Source organism: Phacochoerus africanus, chromosome 9, assembly GCF_016906955.1.
Source record: "Phacochoerus africanus isolate WHEZ1 chromosome 9, ROS_Pafr_v1, whole genome shotgun sequence".
Lineage (NCBI taxonomy): Eukaryota > Metazoa > Chordata > Mammalia > Artiodactyla > Suidae > Phacochoerus > Phacochoerus africanus.
In genome coordinates, this window is record NC_062552.1 from 92,173,865 (window position 1) to 92,195,119 (window position 21,255).

The window sequence follows — 21,255 nt, forward strand, 5'->3', positions numbered from 1 at the left end:
GGTTACTGACTTTGCTGTCCAGATAGGCTATAAGATGTCCTCTGTGGCTGCCCACAACTGCCTAGCATCTTTGGTCAGTCTTCCCTGTTGGGTGGGGTTGGAGGCTATGCTCACCAGTTGGGTGTGGCCAGTGACTTGCTTCCCTATTTGCATGAGGTATTGGATAGGCTCAGTGACTGTCTAGCATCTCAGTCCAGGCTTCTTGGTTGAGTGGGGTTGGAGGCTATGCTCAGCAGTTGAATAGGGCTGTTGACTTGCTTCCGTATATAGACAGAGCACTAGAATTTGTTCCTCCACCAAGAAGGCCTTCTGGCTAGGGACCAGTCGCTGGTTGGGGTCTTTGCTGGGGCCTGACCACTAGCAAGAATTCAGTCTACCAAGATCGGCACCTTCATTACTGTCAGGCCCTTCCCCCTTCTCTACCTCTAGCTGATTCCCCTATTACTCTCATAGTAATCCCAATGAGGTAGTGCTTAAGTGGGCCTCCCAGGAAGCATCTGGAATTCTGGGAAGTATCTTTCCACAGAAGAAAATTCAGGTTCAGGGGACCGCCTCAGTGCAGCACTTGCGCAGGGGAGCAATGTGGTTAAAGTGAAAACACTCCTCTTACTCTTCTGATGCTGTTTTCTCAGTTTTTGTGGGTGAAGGGGATACTTCAGACTCACCCCTTCGTTCTGGGATCTTCTGAAAGCTATCTATCTATGGATAGTTGCTAGTTGCCCTTTCCCTGATGAGGACTAAAGTCAGGAACCACCTATTTTGCCATATTTCTGACATCAGTCTCCTGATTCCAGTTTTATTAAGCCATTCTTTCATACATTTTATTTAGGTTTTCAGTTGTTTCAGGCATAACCATAAATCTCATCTCTGTTACTTCATCTTGACCAGAAGACATTCTGTGTATCTTTTTTTGCCTAATGAGTAAAATAAAACATTCAATTTACTAAATATTCAGATAAAGAGACTGTTCTTGCAGATTGACTCTTCAGTATGGAATTTGGAAAGAATAGTCCTTACTGTGTACATTTTTTCACTGACTTCTCTATTACTTTTCTTTATCTACAGTTTATCCATAATTGGATTAAATTATTACATATAATAATCTAGTAGAAATCACTAATTCATTTATATTTTATTAGAATTTAGATTGCACCTAGTACTTAAGGGAACTCTGCTGCAAAGATCTTATGCTGTTTTTTTCTTGCCTGTTTTTCCCTAATGTTGTTATATCGGTGTATGAAGAAATGAGATAAAAAGAACCCAGGCATATCTTTCTATTGTCTGAAATTTTGTATCACTGAAGTGTGTTTCAGAAAAGGACATTCTTATCCTATGGTATATTGTTGCCAAAATAAATTTCAAGAGGTAGTAGTTTTATTTTATTTTCAAATTATTTCCTAGAAAACAGCTGTCTAATTCAGAAAGAGATTAAAAGTCAAATTTTAAAAACTGTGTGTCAGTAAGTAAATGCCTCATTTATGAATGTATACATATTTGTGCTCATAAATTGGGTAATTGTACACCTAACAACTCTATTCATTTTATCATTATTCACTGTGTATGTATACAGGTGAAGTCTTTTTAATTCAAATTCTGTAGCCTGGAACACTCATGAGTAGAAGATGGCTATCTTTCCTGCTTCTGTTCACTGTTAATGCATACAGTTTCATGTGAAATTATAGAATAACTTACTCTGGTATAGCTGTAACAAGAGCTTCTTTACTAAACATTGTTCTGAAGTGGTATGGGTAATTAATAGTTAATTTGGCTTCATTTGTTAAATAGAAATGTTAGAAAAGATATTAAAAAATTGTTAGTCTTTGCATTAAGGGACTGAGTTGACATCTAAATTTAAATTCTGACAAGTGTAATTAAAAAATTGTTTCTTTAAAATGATTGTGATGGTAAGGATTGATATTCAGTCATGTCAAGATTACAGCTTATCTCTAAAATGACGGAGCCCAGATGCAATAGTCCTGATAAGATTTATTGACTGGACATTGTGTTAATTACCTTTGGAGATATTTTCTCATTTAAAAAGATTTTTGGAAGGAAAAAAGCAGTCATTATTTCATCTTTACCATATTTTTAAAAGTATATATGTATGTAAATATGTGTGTATGTATTAGTTTCCTATTGCTGCTGTAACACATATCACAATTTGTCTGTTAAAACAATAGAAATATATTATTTTTCTTTCTCTTTTTCCTTTTTTGGCTTTTTATGGCTGCACCTGTGGCATACCGAGGTTCCCAGGCTATGGGTCGAATTGGAGCTGTAGCCGCTGCCTATGCCACAGCAACAGCAACATGGGATCCCAGCCATGTCTGTGACCTACACCACAGCTCACCACAATGCTAGATCCTTAACTCACTGAGTGAGGCCAGGGATCCAACCTGCAACCTCATGGTTCCTAGTAGGATTTGCTTCCACTGAGCCACGAAGGGAACTCCAAGAAATATATTTTCTTACAGCTTGGAAGGGCAGAAGTCTGAAATGAATTTAACTGGGCCAAAACCAAGGTGTCAGTGTGGGAAATTGGGAAATTCTAGGGGAGAATCCATTTCCTTTCCTTTTCCAGCTTCTAAAGATGCTTTCATTGCATTTATTGCTCAAGACTCCTTCCTCCATCTTCAGAACAGTCATATCACCTTCTCCTCTTTTATAGTATAAATCTCCATCTGTCTTCCCTTATAAGAACAGCTGTGGTTACAACTGTGGCCCACCTGGGTAATCCAGGGATATCTCCCCATCTCAAAATCCTTAATTTAACCACACATATAAAGATTGTTTTGCCATATAAGATAGCGTTACAGGTTCCAGGATTAGGATGTGATTATTTTTTATGGCCAAAGCAGAGTACAAAAGACTGCTAGAAATCACAAAAAAACAAAATATGTTAGAAACAAATACAGTTTGGAAAGAAGTTGTCCAGGTTGATAATATAAGCAAGAGATCTGGAGTTCCTCTATTGTGTTCCAGCACTTTATTTTGTTGACTGATATTTTTCATTTCTGACACGAAAAAGCAGGACATTAATCTTCAGGATTTTTTTCTAGTAAACCTCAGCTTCTGCTCTTGTCTTTTCTTTCCTATAAAGCCAATGCTTAGTAATCTAAGGTCATGAGTTCACTAACTGGAGCATAGATTTACATAGCCTGATATTGTGATTAATTTAGAAATAATTTGCATTTTATATTTGAATATAGACATGTTCAGTTACTTACTATCTTATTCTTTTTAAGACTTTTCATTATCTTCCCCTTCACCACTGTTACTCAAAACACTAATGAAGAATTGATCACTTTGCCCACTGATGGTGTTATTCTAAGTAGTATGTTGAGAGTTTTTAGGAGACAGTTCTAAAGGTTCCTTAATTCCTGGAAGATCATATGTCTTAAAACTAGATTTTTTGGTTCAGTGTTTTTTTGGTGTCATTCTTGTGTTTACGTTTTACCCCGTGCCTCTCCAGAGAAAGTTTCATTTGGTACTTCTAATATACGATATGGTCTAGTGACTTCTGTAGTCACCAATAATTATGTTTTAGCAAAGTAAACGTATTTCATTGCATGATTTATAAGCTAAATGTTTACATTTTCTTTCTTAAACTGCAGAATACCGGAAGGCCCCATTGATCAGGGACCAGCTTCAGGAAGAGTTCGTGCTTTAGAAGAGCAATTTATGAAGGCCAAAGAACAGATTGAAAATTATAAGAAACAAACTAAAAATGGTAGGTGATTATAGTGTTTTTCCTCTTTAATATATTAACATTAGCGCAAATAAGTGAAAATTTCCTTTCATCACAGCGTTGGAAATGCTGATGCCCTCTATTGTTTGATTGCAGGTCCAGGGAAGGATCATGAAATCCTAAGGAGGAGGATTGAAAATGGAGCTAAAGAGCTCTGGTTTTTTCTACAAAGTGAGTTGAAGAAATTAAAGAATTTAGAAGGAAATGAACTCCAAAGACATGCAGATGAATTTCTCTCAGATTTGGGACATCATGAAAGGTACTACATTTACATTTCATTTGGGGTTTATTAATCTAAGGATGAGAAACTGGAACCTTTGTTAATTTCCCTACCAAATGGTAAATGATAGCTAGATATTTAGGAGCAGGAGAGTACCCGAGGGCTCAAAGGACAGTGATTCCCAAATGTAATTCATCACCAGAAAATATTATTTTAAATAAATTTCTAGAAATCTTTATACCCTAAGTAAACTCTGAAGGTAGTGGTATCAGCCAACAATACATTAAAATATCTTTCTTTAAATTCTCTTCATGTGCAACCAATATTTGAAGTGGAGGGTTCAGTTTTATAGTACATTCATTGGATCTCATACTCGGGTTGGAAGCTATGTATCTACTTGAGACATTAAAAACTTTAAAATAGCACCTTTTTAGATTCTCTAATTAAAGGTTAATAAGTTTTTTTAATAAAAAGCATTCTGTCAATTGCTATTCCATTTAGTTGCTAGAAGGAAGAACCTAAAATATGTCTAGTTAAATTTGTTTCTCCAGTTTTCACATTTCTGAAAATATGGAGTTTATCTTCCATAGAAAAGAAACATTTTGGTGCTGGTGTGTTCATGCAGAACAAAATCTATCTCAGAATCATTGTAGGTATGTAAAACCTGTCCTTAGGTATGTAAAACCTGTCCTTAGGCCTATTATATTTGCAAGTCTGTATTCCCAGTAGGATTCTGATGGCAATTACTGTCTCATTAGTGAATAATAAAAGAAAAATTATTGTATTAACACAACCTACAACTGTGAAGAGGAAAAGAATTAACCCACAACCAAGAGATTCATATATGTTAACATCATCAGCAATATTGTTATGATTTTGAAATATTTCTCTGTTGTTTTAAGTGAAATTACAAGTAAAATCATCAGTTTATTAGAATCATTTTGCATTAGTGACTCTGCAGTAATAACATAGCATAAATTTCAAGGGGCGTTGACATGTTAGGCCACAGCTTCAGCAGTCCTTTTGAAATTTTTAGCCTGGCTTGCAATCACATTATACTTAGACTCTTAGACCAAATATTGACTGATTCTGTCTTTGATGCTCCTCTACCCTAAAGCTAACTCTAGGCACCAAGGTTCTGTTTATTGGAGCTGTGTGCTTGTATGCTTTGCTTATTTCAGCTTTATAGGAACATACAGAAATGAAGAGTTTGGGCAAATGCTACAGTACTTAAAGGATAATTTTGGCTATTGACTTCGGATAGAATGTTTAATTTTAAAGTTTGAATGATTTAATCATTTAAGAATTTCATTTTCAGGTCTTTTCCAAATTAATATAGTTATATGAAAATTATTTTGTGCCTATATATCTTGTGACTATATGAAAAATAGGTCCAAATGAAAAATATTAGGCCCTGAAAAGTTGATGTAAGTAAATTTTAAATTTTCTGTAAGTTGAATTCTATTTTAAATATAATTCTTAACACTACCCTTTTTTTTTTTTTTTTTAAATGGCCATACCCACAGGCATATGGAAGTTCTTGGGCCAGAGACTGCAACCTATGCTGCAGATGTGGCAACACTGGATTCTTTAACCTACCGCACCAAGCCAGTGATCCAACCTGCACCTCTGCAGAGACCCAAGCCACTGATGTCAGATTCTTAACCCGCTGCACCACAGTGGGAGATCCAACACTACCTTTTAGTGTATGTTGAATAATAATATTTCACTGAAAACCAAAAAGGAAAGATACCCAAAGTACTCAAGTCAATTTCTTTTGCTATCTTAAGAAATTGTAATGAACTTGGGATATAACTTCATAAGGTAGTAATTTATCTCCAGGCTGCCAGATTAGAATGCAGTGATACAAATAATGAGCAAAGCACAACCAAACATAAGAGAAATAACCTTTAAAATAATGATTGTACAAACAGGATTTGCATGTATATAGAACATGCTATCTTATTGGTAATTTCCAAGATCTTCTAAATATAAGTATTAAAATTAAAACAGACTTTTGTTTGTCTCTGGTGATTTTTATGTTACACAAAAGTCCCCATTTTATTTTTATACTTGCCCAAATCATAGTGTACAAGTTGTCTCTGGACTGAAAGTCTGTGTTCTCTGAGAGATCAGTTAGAGGTTGAGTCTGTCAGTTTTCTTGTTCAGATTTTCCTTTGAAATCATTCATCATTTTTGGTTCAGAAAGACAGCAATTATAAAAAAATAACTTAAGGGCTTTTGCTTCTTCAGAAGGGGTTTTTTTCTATTTTGGAGTTCCCGTTGTGGCTCAGCAGAAACGAATCCAACTAGCATCCATGGGGATGTGGGTTAAGGACCTGGCATTGCCATGAGCTGTGGTGTAAGTCGCAGATGCAGCTTGGATCCCGCATTGCTATGGCTGTGGTGTAGGCCAGCAGCTATAGCTCCAATTTGACCCTAGCCTGGGAACCTCCATTTGCCGCAGATGCAGCCCTAAAAAGACAAAAAAAAAAAAAAACACACACACACACACACAAAAAAAACTTTGTTCTGATAGAAACAACAATCCTCCTTTTTTTTTCTTACTAAATCAACTTTAGGAGTTTCTACTGTGGCACAGTGGGTTAAGGAGCCACTGTTGTCTCTGCAATGGCTTGGGTCACTGCTGAGGCACAGGTTTGATCCCCAGCCCAGCACAGGGGGTTAAGGATCCAACTTTGCCTCAGCTGTGTGGCGCAGGTCGCAGCCGCATCTCCAATTTGATTCCTGGCCCAGGATCTTCCATATGCCATGGGTGCAGCCAAAAATAAATAAATGAAAAAATAACTTTTATTGTAGTATAATTTAAAATAAAATGTACATATTTTAGACTATAATTCTATGAGTTTTGAAAAACGTTCACAGTTTTGTAACCACCACTATAAGCAAGCTACAGAACATTGCTACCACCCCAAGAAAATTCCTCTGCCCCTTTGAAATCCGTACCTACCCATCCCCAACTCCTGTCCCTTGCAGTCACCTAATATGTCTACTATCTATATAATTTTACCTTTTCCAGAATTCTTTATAAATGCAGTCATATGGTATGTAGCTTGAGTGTGGTTTCTTTCACTTGGCATAATGCATTTGAGAGTCAACCATATTGATTTGTATATTGGTAGTTCCTTCCTCTTTTTGCTAAGTAATATTCCATTGTAGGGATGTACCACAGTTTATTCACCAGCTGAAAGATACTTGGGTGTTCCATTTTTTGGCAATTATGTGTAAAGCTACTGTAGATATTAGCATACATGTTTTGATAAAAGCATGTTTTCATTTCTTCTGGATTAATATGTAGGAGTGGGTTTGATGGGTCATATGTGGAGTGTGTATGTAATTCTGTAGGACATTCCCAAAGTGTTTTCCAAAGGAGAATATTATTTTGTATTCTCACTAGTGATGTGTGAGAGTTCCAGTTGCACTGTATCCTGTTTGCACTTGGTATTGTCAATTTTTACATTCTCCCCTTACCATTCCTAACAGGAATGTAGTGGTATATCATTACGGTTTCAATTTGCAAATCCTTACTAATGATGTTAAGCATCTTTTAATGTGCTTAATTCCCATCCATATATCATCCCTGATAAAGTGTTCAAATCACATACTTAGTTCTGGAGAATTATTTGTCTTTTGATTAAACTATAAGCATCCTTCATTTATTCTGGATCAAGACTTAACTCTATTGCAATTTAGAAAGCTCATTCTGAGAGCTATGTGAAGGAAAGCCTGGTGTCAGGAAATTAGAGTGAATTTGCAGAAGTCCAAGTAGGTAATAATGAGCTTCTGGGCCTAGGTAGCTGTCAGTAAGAATGGAAAGGGATAAAGGAGTGAAAAATAGAAGCTGTAGGACTTGGTGACTGATCCATTGTGGGGAAATGGGGGCCTGAAAGTAAGTAATGGAGGACTTATATTTGGCTAAGAGGATAGCTTTCATAAATGGAGATCATTGTTTGTTGTGTAATAATTTGGCTTTTCTCCCTGAAATAGTGTAATCTCCCAAGGACTGGAACCCTAACTTCAGTATCTTCTCTACCCCGCAGTGCTAAGCACTCATTATTCGGTTAGCATTTAGTAAGATAAATTATTTGTTGGGGAGGCAGGTATGGGTATATGCATTCTGTGATTATTTTACACTCTATTTTGTACTTTATAAAAACAAAATCCTCTTCCATTGAAAGATTTATGAATATTATGCGACTAAAGAATTGAGGTAAAAATATTCTCCTGTAATTGAGAATCCCAAAATGTATGAAGGGCAAGTTACAGGAGAAAAGTCATTTACCTCTGAATAAAACTGGAAGCTCCAGTTAATTTTAAGAGTGAGTTCTACACAAGAGAGAGGAGCTGTTAGAAGTCAAGGTGTATGTGGGGGAAGAAGTGGAGGTGAGGATTTAAAGCATTGTCAGGATCATGCTAATAGGAGGCATGGTGGGACTAGAAGAAAACCTGACATTGAAAGAATTTTTTACACAGTGCCCTCGACTTCATGTTTGATTTATTCTGGAGGATTTAAGTGATCCCTCTATCTAGAAGTAGTCTTGAGACACAATTATACATGAATCACTACAAATATAGTATTTCTTTTTTTGTAAATTTTTTTATTTTCCCACTGTATAGCAAGGGGGTCAGGTTATCCTTACATGTATACATTACAATTACATTTTTTCCCCCACCCTTTCTTCTGTTGCAACATGAGTATCTAGACAAAGTTCTCAATGCTATTCAGCAGGATCTCCTTGTAAATCTATTCTAAGTTGTGTCTGATAAGTCCAAGCTCCCGATCCCTCCCACTCCCTCCCTCTCCCATCAGGCAGCCACAAGTCTCTTCTCCAAGTCCATGATTTTCTTTTCTAGGGAGATGTTCATTTGTGCTGGATATTAGATTCCAGTTGTAAGTGATATCATATGGTATTTGTCTTTGTCTTTCTGGCTCATTTCACTCAGTATGAGATTCTCTAGTTCCATCCATGTTGCTGCAAATGGCATTATGTCATTCTTTTTTATGGCTGAGTAGTATTCCATTGTGTATATATACCACTTCTTCCAAATCCAATCATCTGTCGATGGACATTTGGGTTGTTTCCACGTCCTGGCTATTGTGAATAGTGCTGCAATGAACATGCGGGTGCATGTGTCTCTTTTAAGTAGAGTTTTGTCCGGATAGATGCCCAAGAGTGGGATTGCGGGGTCATATGGAAGTTCTATGTATAGATTTCTAAGGTATCTCCAAACTGTTCTCCATAGTGGCTGTACCAGTTTACATTCCCACCAACAGTGCAGGAGGGTTCCCTTTTCTCCACACCCCCTCCAGCACTTGTTATTTGTGGATTTATTAATGATGGCCATTCTGACTGGTGTGAGGTGGTCTCTCATGGTAGTTTTGATTTGCATTTCTCATAATCAGTGATGTTGAGCATTTTTTCATGTGTTTGTCGGCCATCTGTATATCTTCTTTGGAGAAATGTCTATTCAGGTCTTTTGCCCATTTTTCCATTGATTGATTGGCTTTTTTGCTGTTGGGTTGTATTAGTTGTCTATATATTCTAGAGATTAAGCCCTTGTCGGTTGCATCATTTGAAACTATTTTCTCCCATTCTGTAAGTTGTCTTTTTGTTTTCTTTTGGGTTTCCTTTGCTGTGCAAAAGCTTTTCAGTTTGATGAGGTCCCATGGGTTTATTTTTGCTCTAATTTGTATTGCTTTGGGAGACTGACCTGAGAAAATATTCATGATGTTGATGTCCGAGAGTGTTTTGCCTATGTTTTCTTCTAGGAGTTTGATGGTGTCCTGTCGTATATTTAAGTCTTTCAGCCATTTGGAGTTTATTTTTGTGCATGGTGTGAGGGTGTGTTCTAGTTTCATTGCTTTGCATGCAGCTGTCCAGGTTTCCCAGCAATGCTTGCTGAATAGACTTTCTTTTTCCCATTTGATGTTCTTGCCTCCCTTGTCAAAGATTAATTGACCATAGGTGTCAGGGTTTCTTTCCGGGTTCTCTATTCTGTTCCATTGGTCTGTCTGTCTGTTTTGATACCAGCACCACACTGTTTTGATGACTGTGGCTTTGTAGTATTTCTTGAAGTCTGGGAGAGTTATGCCTCCTGCTTGGTTTTTATTTCTCAGGATTGCTTTGGCGATTCTGGGCCTTTTGTTGTTCCATATAAATGTTTGGATTGTTTGTTCTAGTTCTGTGAAAAATGTCATGGGTAATTTGATAGGGATTGCATTGGATGTGTAGATTGCTTTGGGTAGTATGGCCATTTTTACAATATTGATTTTCCCAATCTAGGAACATGGAATATCTTTCCATTTCTTTGCTCAACATCGCTGATTATGAGAAATGCAAATCAAAACTACCATGAGAGACCACCTCACACCAGTCAGAATGGCCATCATTAATAAATCCACAAATAACAAGTGCTGGAGGGGGTGTGGAGAAAAGGGAACCCTCCTGCACTGTTGGTGGGAATGTAAACTGGTACAGCCACTATGGAGAACAGTTTGGAGATACCTTAGAAATCTATACATAGAACTTCCATATGACCCCGCAATCCCACTCTTGGGCATCTATCCGGACAAAACTCTACTTAAAAGAGACACATGCACCCGCATGTTCATTGCAGCACTATTCACAATAGCCAGGACGTGGAAACAACCCAAATGTCCATCGACAGATGATTGGATTTGGAAGAAGTGGTATATATACACAATGGAATACTACTCAGCCATAAAAAAGAATGACATAATGCCATTTGCAGCAACATGGATGGAACTAGAGAATCTCATACTGAGTGAAATGAGCCAGAAAGACAAAGACAAATACCATATGATATCACTTACAACTGGAATCTAATATCCAGCACAAATGAACATCTCCCTAGAAAAGAAAATCATGGACTTGGAGAAGAGACTTGTGGCTGCCTGATGGGAGAGGGAGGGAGTGGGAGGGATCGGGAGCTTGGACTTATCAGACACAACTTAGAATAGATTTACAAGGAGATCCTGCTGAATAGCATTGAGAACTTTGTCTAGATACTCATGTTGCAACAGAAGAAAGGGTGGGGGAAAAAATGTAATTGTAATGTATACATGTAAGGATAACCTGACCCCCTTGCTATACAGTGGGAAAATAAAAAAAAAAATTCTAAAAAAAAAAAAGAAGAAAGTCAGTGGGGAAGCCAAAAGTGCTCTGTCCTAATTTCTAAGAATTTTTGTGTGTCTGGGAGTTTCTTTGTGGTGCAGCGGGTTGAGGATCTGGCATTGGCACCACAGTGGCTCAGGTTTCTGCTGTGGCGCATGGGTTTGATCTCTGGCCCAGGAATTTCCACCTGCCATGGACTCAGCCTAAAAGCAAAACAAAAAAAAGAATTTTTGTGTATTGTTTCTGTAATGGTTTTCAACTTCAGCAAGGCATCAGGATCACCTGGAGAACTTCTAAAACAGATTGCTAAATCCCTGTCCTCAGAGTTCCTGATTCAGTAGGTCTGGAGATGGGCCCGAGAATTTGCATTTCTACCAAGTTCCTAAATGATGCTGAAGTTGCCGGTCTTTGAGAAGCAGAGCTCTACAGAATCCCTGTTTTTCTTTATGAATTCACCACTGGTAGAAGTTACCTAAGATTTCCTAGGCGGGGGGGGGGGACCCACATTTCTCTATAGGTTAGTGGACTTTATCAGGGAACTGTGGAACTATGAGGAAAGACTTTTTTTTTGCTCTCCATGTGATATTGTTCATTCTAGTGAGGGGACTGTGCTCCTTTTTTAGAATGTGGCTCCTATTGTCATTACTCAAAATACCTGTCATTAATGCAGCCAGGATGCCAGGTATCATATTTGATATGAGACTCAGCTCTCCTGAGATGTTTAGCAAAACACTGTTGACCTGATTAGCGTATTACTTGGGCGTGAGTAACTAGTAGAGTCTAACCTCTGCCGACTATTGTAGTTATCAACTGTAGTTAATTTGTAATTTTCTTTGATTTTTGGCAGGTTTTTAAGAATTTAGAGCGGCTGATGATGTAACAAGTAAATACAGAGTAGCATATTATTACCTGCTATACTGATCTCAAGCATTAGTATCATTTCATTTTTTCAGTTGGTGATTTCATTTTAGTAATTGTGTGTGGCTGTATTTCATAGTAATACAGTCAGATTTACCTGATGCTTTTGATATAATTAAAACATGAATTGACCCTGGCCTGTGCCTTTGAAATACAAGAGGGAAATCAACAATTTAGAGTGATTATTTTTGTCATTATGTTTTTATTATATATGTAGTAGTTGTAGGCTCCGTGCTTGGATTTATGTCTGTATAGATTTGTCCCTCAACCTCTGGGGATATCGTGGAAGTTTTGTCCTATCACCTTTTTTGGTTGCCATGAGATACACTTAATTTCATCATTGTAGCTTTAGTTCTTTTGTCATCTTTATGTTGCCAGACACCAGTTTATGAGATAGTCACTGGAGCTGATTCTTTCTTACTTTAAATTATATCAATCATCAAACTAAAGGACAGGAGGGCTCATGGGGCTTATGAGCTATTTTTCAGTTAAGTTGACTGAAAATATTGAGAAACAATCTGATAAAGTAGCGATCTCATCCCCCCTGCCTGGTCCATGTCATCTCAGCATCCAGTCATATGTAAATTAACTTGGCTAAGATTGAGTTCAGATATGTTTACCGAGTTATGAATAATACTTATGGCTAATTAAGCTGATTGGCTTTTTTGCTACTGTGTATAGGGGACTATGTAACAAAAGTATTTCAGATTGGATAATCGGACTGGTTAAAAGGGAAAATTGGCAGGGATAGCGTATAGATTCACTTGATCAAAATTTCTGGTCATAACCATTGGTCTGATAGCTTGTGTTTTCACTCTCTTTATGAGATATAGACTCTCCTTGACCATCTTGGAAAGGGCCAAGAATTGCTATTTTCTCTCACAAAAAGTTAAATTTTGTGAACCTTCAAATCTTTTTGTTTCATTACATACACACACTTAATTTCTTTGATGTGTGATGTAGTTGGTTCTTACATTAAACTGGAATGTAAATACTCTTTCTCTAGTTTTTAATTCCTTTGGACAAAATGTTTTTGTATGATTGTTTTTCTGCTAAAGAATCCTGGCTCATTTTTAAGTGGTACTAAAACATTCCTCCTAATATCCTTGGACAAAGGAAGACATTGTCATATGAAGTTTTTATGCTGCTCATCAGTCTCTATCAAGCAAGTTGTGATTTTTTTCCATCTTCTATAAGGGTACATTCTCCCCTAAAATAAATTTGCCTTGGAAGAAGAATCTCCAGGCAGAAAAGGGTGTTTCATCCAGTGGCCCTAATTCTGTTTTGCCTGCCCCCACCCTTATATCTCTTTGAGTGTGGTTTCCAAACTCAAGAATTATTTTAACATTAAAAATAATCACTAAGGATTTCCTACATTCCAGTCAACTATGATAAAGGCTCTCCGTTCATTATATTTCATCAACATGGTAATACTATGAGTCAAGCCTCTTCATTTTATAAATAAAGTTATACTCAGGCCTAGAGAATTTAGATAGCTTACACAAGTGGCAGAACTGTTCTATTCTAAAATCCTTTCTCTTAATTGCTTAATACTTCTCTGAACTTTATTTTCCTCTTCTGCACATGGGGATATAATTTCTATATTACAGCATTAAGATGATTAAATATGGGAAAATACATAAAACACTTTTCACAGTAACTCACACATTATAGATTCTGGTAGACCTGCACAAGGAAAGTCCCATTCGAAACCTCGAAACCTCTATTTATAACCATAAATAGAAAATTCTTAGACCCTGCAAGGAAGGTGCAGGTCAGGAGAGACTGTCAGAGTACTCAGTAGGAAGAATTTCAGGGTCTGGAACCTAAACAAGCCTTGTGGACATCACCCAGTACTTTATGTAGTATTATGAGCTGTTTTTGTTGTTGCCCTTCTGGACTCCTCTCCACCCATGTGGTCTGTCAGAACAGTAGTATCCTAATAAAATTCCCTCTTGAGACAGCATGGGAGGCAATGGGAGCATTGGTTGTCTATCTGTCTCCTGGTCATATTTTTATCCTTTGCTTACTTCTGCCTCAGGAGCAAACCAAAGTAAAAGCAGCCTTGGACAAAACCCAGCTCAGTCTTCCTGCCCTTGATCCATATTTAACTATGGATTAGGCTCTGTGGTGTAGCCTCCCTCCCTTTGTCACATTTACTTTAATAAATGTCAGTTCCTTCAAACTTGGGATTTTATTGTTTGAATACATCTGGTATGTGCTGGCCCTCAAGGGAAACTTCCCTCTTCAACATTCTGAATCAGACATAAACAAAATACTCTGTCCTCATGGTTCTTCATTGGCATAATTGAGACAGAACAGAACATTTTAAAAGAGTTTAGTGAATATGAAAGTATAAAAATGGGAAAGTTAGCAGAAAATATAAAGAACATAAATGTAGCCCAGCGTTTGAAATAGAGGTTTTGATGCCTGCCATAGCTGGTTTGCTCTCAAGAATCATAGATTTTGGTCCAGTCTAACACTTAGCTTCAGGCATGTGTATTCTACCCTCAAGTAAATTAGCCCTATTCTGTTTGTACTTTCCCTGGATTTGTATTCCCCAGACTTTAATGCCTCATGCCAGGCCTTTAGAATCCTAGATTTTTTTGGCATTTTTCATAGTCAAAACAAAGACAGCCAAATTACCAGCTTTTGGGACACCTCTAGGAGATTTGATGTCAGAATGCAGTCACTGAAAATCCAGAATTTCTGTAGAATGGTTTTCATTTACCATGTTTTCCTATAAAGGGCTGCAGCTGAAACTTTGATTATCTTCATGTCTTTGGTTAAAAGCTGTCAAAATTTGCAGGAAAATAACTTCTAAACAGTATTGAATTAGCAAAGAACTACAGTTGACCATTGAAAAATGCAAGGGTTAGAGACACCAATCCACTGAACAGTCAAAAATCCACGTATAACTTTTCATTTTCCCGAGGCTTATAGCCTACTGTTGACCAGAAGCCTACCAATAACATAAATGGTTGATTAACACATATTTGTTGTTGTAAGTATTAGATACCGTATTCTTAGAATAAATAAAATATGCTAGAGAAAAGAAAATGTTTGAAAGGAAATCATAATGAAGAGAAAATATTTACAATACGGTACTGTAATTATTGATACTGTAAGTTTACATGCTCTGTTTAAAAGATAAATTGTCAGTACCTATATGAATATTGTCTTACATGATAGAAAACACTTTAGATTTTATATGTATTGCCAACACTAGACATCAAAGATGAAAAGATAATGTGAAAAATTCATATTTATTTATAGCTGTAACAATTCATGCATTATACCTGTAAAACAATGATTGCTTTAAAAGAGGTAGTACTATCAATATGATTGCTTCCTGGTAGCTTAGTCTATACACTAATAAATGAATTGTTAGAAAATTTTTATGGCATACAGTATTACATTCATACAGTATTGGAAACATTGTTACATGGAAAAGAAGCACCTGTGATAATAGGCTGATAGGCAGTTTCTCCAATTATGAGAAAAGCACACTGTGCAGTAATATAATTCTTTGAAAGCAAAGTTATAAAACAGTAAGAAAACTGACACATTATTAATTTTTATCTTAAATGTCACTCACATTATGCCCTATATACGGATAGACTAGTATCTGCATATATTGTATGCATTCATAATTAACTTTTTCTTAATTTTTTTCAAATTTCTAGACTATGAGGTTCATCTGTGGGTTTTTTCAAATTGTCTCAAATCTCAAAAAAATTTTTTTCCAATATTTATTGAAAAAATCTGCATGTAACAAGACCTGCACAGTTCAAACCACGTTTTTCAAGGGTCAACTATAGATTGAATTTAAAGTCATTTCCTAGGCTTGTCTTCCTTAAATGATCCTCAGTGGGGGAGGGCAAGGAAAAAAGATTTAGTTGACTGTTGGAATAGGGTGACTTATCTTGTGTCACTGACCACATTATTACAAAAAAAAAAAAAAAATAGTGGGGCGTTCCCGTCGTGGCGCAGTGGTTAACGAATCCAACTAGGAACCATGAGGTTGCGGGTTCGATCCCTGGCCTTGCTCAGTGGGTTAAGGATCTGGCATTGCCGTGAGCTGTGGTGTAGGTCGCAGACGCAGCTTGGATCCTGCGTTGCTGTGGCTCTGGCGTAGGCTGGCGGCTACAGCTCCGATTAGACCCCTAGCCTGGGAACCTCCCATATGCTGCAGGAGCGGCCCAAGAAATGGCAAAAAGACAAAAAAAAAAAAAATAGTGTACTTTTTTTTAGTCTCTGGTCTTCTTCTAGTTATAATACTGGTTATTCCACTTTCTTGACAGGGTTTAGGATAAATAATTAATTGCTAAGATTGTACTGATGTAACTTGGTAAAAACATTTACTTTTATGTTTTCTAATTTATTTTTAAAAATACAGAGATCAGTTTTCATTCCCAGTGATAAAGGAATGGCTTGATGACTATGACTGAAAGCATAAACCATGCCAATTTTTATCTTTTAAAGAATTTTCCCCTCTATGTTGGACCTAATGTATTTTTGTTACCTGCTTGATGCTGTATAATGATTGCCAAGGAATGTAGTGCTATTTGTCTACATGTATGTGTATCTTTAACTTAATGTAAAGCCACGCAGAGCGTATTGAATTTTGGTTTTTTCCCTCAACATACATTTGCTGATAGACTGGTTATTTACCCCACTGTACTACATCTCCAGAAACTATACTGCTATTTAAAATTGAGGCTTGCAACTAGTTTTGTGATCACCCCTATTTGACGGTTAGGAAAAAGCAAATGATCATGTTTGCATGTGATGAAACCTATGAAATGTGAAAAATAATGAGCATGATTAGAGTAATGGGAAAGAAGCCTATAAAACTGAAAAAATAATTTAAATAAACTTCAGCTGAGCCTGGTAACACCTTTATAGTGAAAGATTTCTCCTGTGTTTCCATGATCAACTCACAGTTTCATATGGGTGCTGACTTTTCCCCGAGCAACTGTGAAATAATGCTTTTGGCTACAAGATAGTCCATAGGAGCCTCAGTTTTGTAATCTGAAAAAAAAAAAGAAATGAAAAATTAAACCTCCATTCAGTGCCTAAGACTGTAAGTTACTTGCTTAAGGAGTCATTAAGTTATAGATACGGTTTTTCCAACTAAAATTAATTCTTTTTCGTGAAAAGAAATGTTTTGAATCTTAGGTGGAAATAATACACATAAAAATAAATAAAGCATCATGTATTAGACTCCTGCCCTGTTTAAAAAGTGTAAACATGGATATAGTCAAGCTGTGAAGTATTCTATGCAAAATAATGTTGACACATTAAACAAATGCCTGAAATGCTGCATAGATGACCCTGTTATTCCAAAGTATTGTATAAAGCTGTTCCACTATTAGTTGGATGAATATTCCAAACTGTGGCTATGATTTTTCATTTTTATTTGTGTATTATTAATAGTTTTGTTTTATTCAAATGAACTATTATCAGATATTCTCTTTTAATTGTATATAGTTCTAATGATTTTCTATGATAGTAAATAAGACTTCATTTTTTCCTATGGGCTGCCATTGGTTTATCATCTACTTAAGAACCAGGAATAAAAGAGAAGTGAGACCATGTCATTTACTCCTAGATACACATGTTGATTACACATGTTGAGGGCTGGTTTCATGATTTAACAATGAATCCTCACTGATCAATCCCTTTCTTCAGGGTGCTGTCAGGAACTGGATATTGGATCTTTTTTCTGAATGGCTGGCACCACCTATTAATGTCACCCCTGTACCCAATGGATCCTTACTCTTAGTTGAAGAATTATTAGTGATTAACTCTTCAGACACAAAGTTAAAAACTCTGAAGCAACTCTCTGAGGCATTCTAATATAAATGGCAATGTCTTAGTCTGTTCAGGCTATCATGACAAAAATGCTATGGACTGTGTGGCTTATAAACAACAGAAACTTCTCACAGTTCTAGAGGCTGAGAAGTCCAAAATCAAGGTGCTGGCAGACTTGTTGTCTGATGAGGGTCCTCTTTCTACTCCATGGACAGTTAGTTGTCAGTTCTCACTGCGCCCTAGTATGGTGGAAGGGGCTTGAGTGTCCTCTGGGGTCTTTTTTTTTTTTTTGCTTTTTTTTAAGTTTATGTTTTTATTAAAATATAGTTGATTTACAGTGTTGTGCCAGTTTCTACTGTACAATAAAGTGACACAGTCACATACATATTTCTTTTCTTATATCATCCTCCATCTTGGTCTTTCCCAAGAGATTGGATATAGTTCCCTGTGCTATACAGTAGGACCTCATTGCTTATCCATACTAGATAGTTTGCATCTACTAACCCCAAACTCCTAGTCCATCCCACTCCCTCCCCCTCCTTGGCAACTGCAATGTCTCTATGTCTGTGAGTCTTATGTATGTCCGAGTTAATATTCCACTGTGTGTGTGTGTGTGTGTCAGACCACATCTTCTCTATCCATTCTTCTGTCCATGGACATTTAGGTTGTTTCCATGCCTTGGCTATTGTAAATTTTGCTGCTGTGAACGTTGGAGTGCATGTATCTTTTCAAATAGAATTTTTGTCTTTTCTGGATAAACGCCCAAGAGTAGGCTTGTTGGTTCATATGGTAACTGTATTTTTAGTTTTTTGAGGAACCTCCAAGGTCTACATTTTCGTACTCCTGACCCCTTGCTTTAATATTTGCTCATACATAACACTTTGATATTGTATGTATAACATACAAAATATGTGTTAATCCACTGTTAAATGTTAAATCAAGTTAAAAATGTGTTAATCAACCGTTAACTGTTAAATCAGTAAGGTTTCCAGTCAGCAGTAGGCTGTTAGTAGTTAAGTTGGTGGGGAGTTAAAAGTAATATACAGATTTTTTACTATATTGGGGGTCAGCACCCCTAACCCCTGTGTTGTTCTAGAGCCAACTGTATACTCTTCTGACAAATATAAATAAATTTCTAACTTTATAGTTTTCACAAGCAGATAACACATACTTACAAGCATTCCTTGAACAGACAAGTTAACACAAAGTGGAGAAGGGGTGAAGCTGGAATTATAGCTAGCTAAAGATTATTCCCAAAAGTTCTCCAGTGCAAAATTGGATTTGTGAAAGGTAAAAATTATCAATATTATCTAATTTTTTTGAAGTTTGGTGGGTTTTTTTTTTTGCTACTTTTTCATTCAGTTGTCTATTCAAAGATATTTACTGAACATTTTCTATGTGATCAGCTAGAGCTAAATGTGTTCTAAAAAGCTGATTGGGGGAGGAGGAGGCATTTAAAAAAATATCCTGCTTCCATGAAGCTTAAATTCTAGTAGAGGGAGAATGATAATAAAATAAAGAAGTAAATGTTATATATTAGAAGATAATAGTTGCTTGGAGAAAAACAAAGCAGGGAAGGAGGAGAGGGAAAAGCAAGGAATGGTGATGGATGGTGATTGGATGTTGAAATTTTAAGTGAGGTAGTCTGGAAAGCCTTACAGAGAGGGCAACATATGAGTAAAGATTTGAGATATTTGGCTAAACCATGTGGATGGATATCTGGGGAACCAGCATTCCAGGGGAAGGAAGAGCAAATGCAGAGGCACCAAAGTAGGAACATGCCTGTTAAGTTAAAGGGTTAGTAAGAAGACTCTGTGGCTTAAATAGACTAAACAAGAAGGACCATAATAGGAGATGGGACCAAAGAGGTAAGGTAGGCCATGTTGTCTGGGACCTTGTAGGTCAAAGTAATAACTTTGGGTTTGATTAAGTGAGATGAAGAGCCAAATCAACAAGAATGAAAAAGTAACATCACTTGACTGAATTTTTTTTTTTGGGGGGGTTTGGTTTTCCTCTTTTTTTTTGCTTTTTTTTTTTTTCTTTTCTTTTTAGGGCCACACCCTTCCAGCATATGGAAGTTCGCAGGCTAGGGGTAAAATCAGAGTTTCAGCTGCTGGTCTATACCACAGCCACAGCAATGCCAGATCTGAGCGGCATCTGCAAACTACACCACAGCTCACAGCAACGCCAGATCCTCAACCCACTGACCAAGGCCAGGAGTCAAACCCACATTCTCAAGGATACTAGTCAGGTTCGTTACTGCTGAGCCACAATGGAAACTCCAGACTGATGTTTTGATAGAATCCAGCTGCTCCATTGAGAATGGACTATAGAGGTTGGCTAGAGTGGAAGCAGGGAGACCTGTTCAGAATTTACTGTAATATTTCAGGTGAAAAAAGATGTTCGCTCACTTTGTAGCAATGACAGTGGTGGTACTTTGTCAGAAATTGGCCCAATGTTCACTGATAGATTGGACCTATTCAGCAGTTACTGTAGTAATTCAGGTGAGAAAAGATGGTGGCTCACATGGTAGCAATGCCAGTGGTGATACTTGGTCAGAAATTAGCCAAATGTTTACTGATAGATTGGTGAGGGTATTTTTACTTTTCTTTATTGAGAAATGCAAGCCATGGGTTTTATTTAATATAAGATAAATAAAACTATCTGTACCAGCCATAAAGTTTCTCTTCCTTAGAATATTGGGTATTTTAGTTTGCTCTGCAGGAAATTCAGCTTGTTGAAATTACTGATGCTATGAAGAGTGGGAAAGTATCTTGATGATCATTTTTGTTGTGGTGTTGTTGTTATTGTTGTTGTTGTTGTTGTTGTTGCTATTTCTTGGGCCGCTCCCGCGGCATATGGAGGTTCCCAGGCTAGGGGTTGAATCGGAGCTGTAGCCACCGGCCTACGCCAGAGCCACAGCAACGCGGGATCCGAGCCGCGTCTGCAACCTACACCACAGCTCACGGCAACGCCGGATCGTTAACCCACTGAGCAAGGCCAGGGACTGAACCCGCAACCTCATGGTTCCTAGTCGGATTCGTTAACCACTGCGCCACGACGGGAACTCCTGATGATCATTTTATTAACCTAGACCAAAATTGTCAAATAATAGCCCAGGGGCCAAATTTGGGCCATAAAATATTTTTGTGAATAAACTTTTATTGGGCTACACACACACACACACACACAGATCCACCCATTTTTTAAAAAGACATGTTATCTATGGCAGCACTCCTGCTACAAAAGGATCAGAAGCCCACAAAGCCTAAAATATTCTCTGTCTGGCCCTTTGCTGAAAAAAGTTTGCTGACCCTTGGTTTAGACTATTATGTAAGAGTTTTGCCAGAATTTTCCTCTGATCTTTTTCTAACCACTCAGAGTATTTAGGTATG

General features: G+C 37.1%; 1 protein-coding gene across 7 annotated transcripts in view; it reads left to right on the top strand.

Annotated features, from left to right (window-relative positions):
• FUT8 (fucosyltransferase 8) overlaps positions 1–21,255 on the top strand; it is a 282,389-nt gene that overhangs the window by 169,897 nt on the left and 91,237 nt on the right. For all 7 annotated transcript variants that reach the window (XM_047797856.1, XM_047797853.1, XM_047797851.1 and 4 more), the window contains 2 exons: positions 3,615–3,730; positions 3,845–4,007. In XM_047797856.1, the coding sequence (XP_047653812.1) occupies positions 3,615–3,730; positions 3,845–4,007 (279 nt within the window). The remainder of the gene's footprint in view (positions 1–3,614; positions 3,731–3,844; positions 4,008–21,255) is intronic.